Genomic DNA, 7,185 nt, shown 5'->3' with positions numbered 1-7,185 from the left:
TCCTGCTCACCTTAGGGGGCCTCAGTGCATAGTCTCTGCCTGCTCCCTTTGGAAATGCACCCACAACTTCATGACAGCAACCTCAGATTACTTTGTAAACTTTGTCAGCTATTGCTGTCCACATGCATCTAATTTTGTGTTTGATCTCTCCAGATAAAGTATACTCTTAAAAAGGGAGGAACCAAGTGCTAATGCTGCTTTCTACCCTCAGTGATCTTTACACAACCAGTCCTAAATAAACTGTGCTTTAAACTCTGATAATCAGGCATCTGTTGTCAGTTTCACATTCACCTCAATAACAGGGAAGGCAGAGAAGGCCGCAACAACCGGCTCTCCACTCCACTGATTCTTCTTTAATGAACTGCTTCATTAGGAATTAGTTAATTAACTAGAGTTTTCACTTTGTGTAAGCATCTCCTTGTAAAGGCTTTGTGACACACATTCACTTTACATATACCTTACATTTTGTTAGCTGATGATCAAAATTTTCACAGATGATCTGGTTCTAAACTGCCCAGTTAGGTCTGGGAAGAGCCAACTTTCAACGATTATTTTGAGAAGGTATTGGTAAGCCTCAGTCACAATCTGTCACTTGTTCAACCAGTGCAAACACATTAACTGGGTAATAATTTGAAGGATTTATGCCTTTCCCTGAAAACTACCTTTAAAGAGATCGTAAAAACCCACATACTAGAATAAAAGCTACATTTTAAAATTACAGCATTTCAGCTTCCAATCACATTACGCACATTATCAACTTTATTGCAAATTATCTTTGCATAACAAGTATTGTTGTCTCTGCCGGCTACTGTCCATTCAAGAGGCCAGAACAAAGTATGATATACCTGGAAGACAAAAAAGAGAGAGAAAGAGGCCAAGATTAGCATATATAAAAATCACTCCTTGATATGTTCTTCCATTATATAAACGCTAGAGGCCAGATGCACGAAATTCATGTAAGAGTAGGCCTTCCTTCCCCCGGCTGTGGTCACAGCTTCCCTCTGGCACCCGGGATCCGGGCTTCCCTCGGCCCCAGCTTCATCCAGAAGGACATCCAGTCTAATTAGCATAATACCCTTTTATTATTATAGATAATAATCTAGTGGTCCAAATGGACTAAGGTGGACACATGGATGGCTGTTTGAAATCAGTGAAGTATGGAGCGATGTAAAACATGGAAGATATACGACATTTATAAACATGAGGTTAAAGAGCTTCTTTTAAGTGAATTCTGGACACTGTACCATTTTAAAGCCACAGGGCTGTGAGCACAAAGGTTCAGGAGCTCAAAGGAAATTAGAAAAATGAGTCACCTTTTAAATTGTAAACAACAGCTCCATAGGTGGTAGGCATCTTTGGAAATATCGCATACCTTCTTGGGATATGTCCATGATAAGATGTCCTATTTATACGTTTTCCTATTAAGTGCCGCATAACCTGTTGATTTGCTGGGCTGAGTACTAACATCTTTGATCTCTCAGGCTTCTGGCTGCCCACATCTAGAATGTTCAACTTACGATTTCCTGACTTTACAATGATGCATAAGTGATATGCTTTCAGTAGAAACAGTACTTCAAAATTTGAATTTTGATCTTTTCCTGGGCTAGCAATAAGAGGTAAGATACTCTCTTGTGATGCTGGGAACAGCAGCAAGATGATTTTGCTCAATTGTACAGGCATACCTGGTGTTACTGTGCTTCACTTCATTGTGCTTCGCGGATATTGCATGATTTTACTTGAAGGTTTGTGGCAACTCTGGGTGGTACAAGTCTATCAGTGCCATTTTTCCAATAGCATTTGCTTTTTGTCTCTATGTTACATTTTGGTATTTCTCGCAATATATCAAACTTTTTCATTATTATTATGTTTGTTATGGTGATGTGTACACAGTGATCTCTAAAGTTACTATTATAATTGTTTTGGAGCGCCATGAACCATACCCATGTAAGATGGCAAAGTTAACTGATAAATGTGTGTGTTCTTACTACTCCACCAAACTGGTGTTCTCCCATCTCTCTCCCTTTCCTTGGGCCTCCCTATTCCCTAAGATACAACAATATAAAGTTTTAATCAGACATTTCCCAATACCAGAAGTGTAAGTAAGAGTTTCAATAAGCCATTAGGCCATTTAACTAGGAAATATCAGTGCTATAGTTTAATAAAATTCCCAGTAATAAATTAAAATGTCTTTAAGGGAGAGACCTGAAATTTCAACACTCTTTTGCTTAAAACCTCAAGTAGTAATAATCCTCCAACTTTTTTCTTTTTCCTCTCTATACTTCCTATGTTGGGAGAGTGTGCAGAAAAAAGATACTCAAGCCACCCACCAAAATGTAGAAAAATATTTATATAAGGTTGTTGTGTGTAAATGAAGCAGTGGTGAAGGAGAGATGGAAATACATGTATGGAGGACATCTTTGTCAGAGTCTAAAGGGCCCACAGCCCACGAAAACCTTGGGAACTGCGCATCATTCCCACCTAGAGTCCACTGGTAGTGTGGGCTCCAGGAGCCATGTTTACACTCCATGAGTCTGGCTACCATCATACCAAATGAAGTGGTTGGACGGCAGACCCGACTCGGACCAATTCTGAATTAAGCCTGAGAAACAGTGAGTTGATCAGTTCCTCTTACATCCAGAATTATCAGATACACTTGGGAGCAAAAGAATGGCTATAGTTTGGCTGCTATGTGCATTCTAGGAGCAAATAAAGTCTATCTGCAGGAAGAGAGGAATGAACTACATGCACACACACAAACATACACATAAACCCCAAGCAAGTAAAAGGAAGAGGTGAGACGGTCTTGCAATTCCTGGTTCTTAGCCCTTCCTAAGGCCTTGATACATTCCCCAGAAAATCTCATAATAACTTATGCTTCCTTGTGTAAGCTTACTCACGTAGATATTTGTTACCTGTAATTCAAAAGTCCTAATGCATACAGTATACATCTCTCTTTCCCCAACCGTATTATTAGTTTGCAAGAGAGATAGGGTTTAAATTACTTAATTTTTAATTTTTCTAAAATAGGCTGGTTTCCTATAACATAGCCATTATAATCACTTGCAAAATGACAAAATAAAGTGACCGAGAAGACAGTTGATTAAAAGAGAGATTCTTAAAAAGTAAACAAAACACAATCTTACTTCTAGATTCTCTTTTTTATGTATTTCAATAGCTTTCTCTTCAGATAATCCACAGCAGCCGTATTCCAGAGGAGTAAACACCGTAGTTGGAACATTAATATAACTGCACTGAAAGATAAACAAATTACACGCTCTGATTTTGTGACACTCTTTTTAAATAACAAAAATCTTTATCACATACATTTATAAAAGGAAACTAAGTAAGTCCAGTTCAATGTAACTGGTTCTGACACATCACCAGATCAGAAATTCTAAGTTACACTAAAGGAGATGGGGTGATCCCTTACTACAGGGCAGAGACCACATGCTGGCCAGTGACCAATGAATAGGACTGGCTCTCCCAGTGCCCCAACCTCAGACTTCTGGTCTGAAAACCACAGTAGAGGAGAAGATAGTGCACTTTGTTGCCCCTACAGACATTTTCTACAATTTTTTCATTCCATCCCCCACAATTCTAGAGCATCTCTACCAGGTGACAGAGAATGACACTATTTCACCTGAAGCTCAGACCACCCTTGCCATTTCATTTAATGGTGTCACTGACATGATGTGCAAAAAAGCTGCTCAATAGTGTGGAACTGAGTGAACACCCTGGACCATCAAGTGGAGATGGCAAGTGTGTACTGAGGGGCCAGGGTTGCATGGGTCCCATGGTTACAATGGCGCCCCTCCCAGCCCTTCTCTGACCAAGACACAGCACAAGTGGACAGCACAAGAAGAGTGCAGGCCATGAACCCAACATGCAGTCTTCCAGCAGCGTTAGGCATCTGTCTGTGGGAAAACGGACGTGAGCGCAAGTGGCATCCCTGCCTGGAGAAGACAGTGTGTTTGTGACTGTGTGGAAATTTAGAACACATTGGCAGAAGCATCATTAAGACTGTGTGTGGCGAGAAAACAGTGCGCAGGAACAGAGAAAGGAAGGAGGGTATAACCAGGATGAACGTCTCTGCACCTGCCCATCCATAGTCCTGAAGGGGTGACACTGCCCAGAACACTACATGTAGACCAAACCCCAGCCAACAAGTTACAGTTTATTAGGTTGGGGTGACATCTAACCCCAAAGAAAGGTAATCCATAAGCTGGCCAGAAACCTATGCAAAAAAAAGGCAAACTGCATCAAATGGTTTATTTTGCAGGAAAATGACTAGGAGCAAAGAGAGGATCTTCCAGGTGGTAGTTTGACAGAAAAAAAAAGGGTTGTGGCCAAGTGAGGCTACAGAAGGGCACCCTGTGAAGTGTCCCTTCACATTACTAGAGCCCCAAAGCAGCTGTGACACCCATACTCAGCCCTGCTCCAACTGCAGTGAGGCCCTGCACTAGCACAATCCTTGTTGTAAGTCACTGTGCGATTTGACTTACTCATCATCAGCTTATAAGAAACTCGCCCAATTTGCCTAGTTTGAGTGACTTCTATTTTACCCCAAAAGAAAAACACATCAAAACACTACCAGGTACACTTGCTTCAATGAGGTGTTTGTGTACAATATACATCAGCCTAGAGTCTTTAGCTTAAAATATGTTCTCGTCCCATTTTATGTTTGCTAACCTGTGAATCATGAAGCATTTGTGTTCTTTTTTCCAACATGGCTAGAGAAAATCACATAACCATGTGGACTGCCTGGTTTTCTGACTTCTCCTAGGCCATCAAATGCTCATCAATCCATTTATTGACCAGCAGCTGATCCCATATCCCATGGCTTACAGTGGAAGTCTCATCCTCAACAGATGCCTCTGTCTCCTGTTTCATATCAATTGAGAAAAAGCAACAGGTAATTCCTCAACTTTCCTCCCTTTCATCTGAAACACTTTCTCCACATCTTATACTACCTCCTCCACTTGAACTGGACTTCCTCTTACCCTATCTGGAGCCTTCCTTTTAGTCCTATACCTTTAATCTCTCTCTTTTTACACACACACACACACACACACACACACACACACACACACCTGTCTTCTCATCTCTCTACCCCACAGGCACCATGATTAACTTCTGAAAGCAATAGGCAATTACTCTGCTTCCATACATCTTGAAATGTAATAGCACTTCTTTGTACATTTAGCATTTCTGGCCCCACCCATTAGTGCCAGCAGTGCCATGTCCCCACATATGTATAAGGTCTTCCTTTACGACCTTACAAGGCACCTGAGGTGATAAAATAAGCAGCACACAGCATCCCTTAAGAAGAATATGTGCCCCAAACTTTCCAACTTAACCTAATCATGCAAAACCAATCAGAGAAATTCAGAATATGAGACATTCTACAAGAAAAGTAGCCTGGATTCATCAAAAGTCAAAGTCATGAAAAGTAAAGCAAGCAATCAAAACAGGTAAATCAAGGCAGAGGGCTGGAGCAGGTTAAAAGAGACTTAGGACTCAGAAGAGCCCTGTACTGTGTGAATCAAGACACATGCACACATACCAATAGACAACTGAGGAAAGGTGAATATTACTGCATTGTTGAATTCTCAGCTACAGAAATGAAATTGTGGTTATGGAAATGAATATCCTTGTTGTACATCCTGAAGTATTTAGAAGCAAAACATCACTGATATCTGCCACTTATTTCAAATAGCTCAGCAGAAAAAAAATGTACATGCATTATGTGTGTACACACACACACCTTCAGAAAAGGAGAGAACAAAAATGGTAAAACATTAATAACTGGAAAATCTAAATGAAAGGGTAACATGGGTGACTGTTACTATTCTTTCTGTGGTTTGACATCTTACTAAGTGAAAAGTTGGGGATAAATAAAATTAAGATCTTCAACAGCTGCCACTGCCTACAGAAGGCCCTACTGATTCTTTTTCTTTTTTTAATATATTTTTATTGATTTCAGAGAGGAAGGAAGAGGGAGAGATAGAAACATCCACGATGAGAGAGAATCATGGATCGGCTGCCTCCTGCAAGTCCCCCACTGGGGATCAAGCCCACAAGCTGAGCATGTGCCCTTGCCCAGAATCGAACCTGGGACCTTTCAGTTCGCAGGCTGATGCTCTATCCACTGAGCCAAACCAGCTAGGGCGGCCCTACTGATTCTTTACTGTGGCATCACAGAGTTCTGATGATCTGGCACCAAATCAATTTTCCAGCCTCATTTCCAACTGTACTCTTCTATCACCAATCGCTCTGCCTACATGAGTGACAGAATGGTTAGCATTCCTGACGCCCAGTAATACCACTTCCCCAGTCATTCTTCATCCACCAACAGCTCCATGCATCCACAGTGCTCCTGATGGAGCAGAGCATGACCCATCCCAGCTGGGAACTCCTGAGAAACTGCTCATAGTCCTAGAAAAAACCAAGCATTGCAGAGCTCTGGGCTTTTCTACTTACCACAAGAGCCCTTTGCTTCCTCAATTTTAAATTGCTCACCCTAGCCCTAGCTGGCTTGGTTCAGTGGATAGAGCATCGGCCTGTGGCCTGAAGGGTTCCGGGTTCGATTCCCACTGCCCGGGTTGCGGGCTCGATCCCCAGTAGGGGGCATGCAGGAGACAGCCAATCAATGATTCTCTCATCATTGATGTGTCTATCTCTCTCCCCCTTCTCCCTTCCTCTCTGAGTCAATGAAAATGTATTATAAATCAATCAATCAATTGCTCATCCTTAAAGCCCATCCCAAATCTTTGATCAAAGACTATGAAAGCGAAAATTTAAGTGAGGAGAGAAAACAAGATGGAGGCATAAGTAAACACCTGAAATTGCTGCCTCACACAACCACTTCAAAAATACAACTAAAAGACAAAACGGACATCATCCAGAACCACAGGAAGGCTGGCTGAGTGGAAATTCTACAACTAGAAGGAAAGAGAAAAGCACACTGAGATTCAGAGGAGGTGCGGAAGTAAAGTGCAGAGGTACGGAGGCGCATGCTGAAAGGGCTAGTAACTGAGGACGCGGCGCACGTGGAGAGGGCTGGCAGCTGAGGACGCGGTTGTCTTTCTCCATCGGAAGGGAGTCTCAAGATCCCGAATGCTCTGAATTCCAGTTCTGGGTGAGTCTCTGGGGACCCAGACTCATACGGGGAGGAACTGGACTGTC

At 41.9% G+C, this 7,185-nt stretch overlaps 1 protein-coding gene across 2 annotated transcripts in view; it reads right to left on the bottom strand.

Moving 5' to 3' along the window:
• The window catches only part of TXNRD3 (thioredoxin reductase 3), a 37,487-nt gene that overhangs the window by 4,980 nt on the left and 25,322 nt on the right, over positions 1–7,185 (bottom strand). For both annotated transcript variants that reach the window (XM_006763227.2, XM_015563573.1), the window contains 2 exons: positions 3,144–3,251; positions 750–845 (listed from right to left, as the gene is read on the bottom strand). In XM_006763227.2, coding sequence (XP_006763290.1) covers positions 750–845; positions 3,144–3,251 — 204 coding nt within the window. The remainder of the gene's footprint in view (positions 1–749; positions 846–3,143; positions 3,252–7,185) is intronic.

The sequence above is a fragment of the Myotis davidii genome, unplaced genomic scaffold, assembly GCF_000327345.1.
Source record: "Myotis davidii unplaced genomic scaffold, ASM32734v1 scaffold78, whole genome shotgun sequence".
Taxonomy (NCBI): domain Eukaryota; kingdom Metazoa; phylum Chordata; class Mammalia; order Chiroptera; family Vespertilionidae; genus Myotis; species Myotis davidii.
Note: the sequence above shows the minus strand (reverse complement) of the source record. Positions and strands in the feature narration are given on the sequence as shown.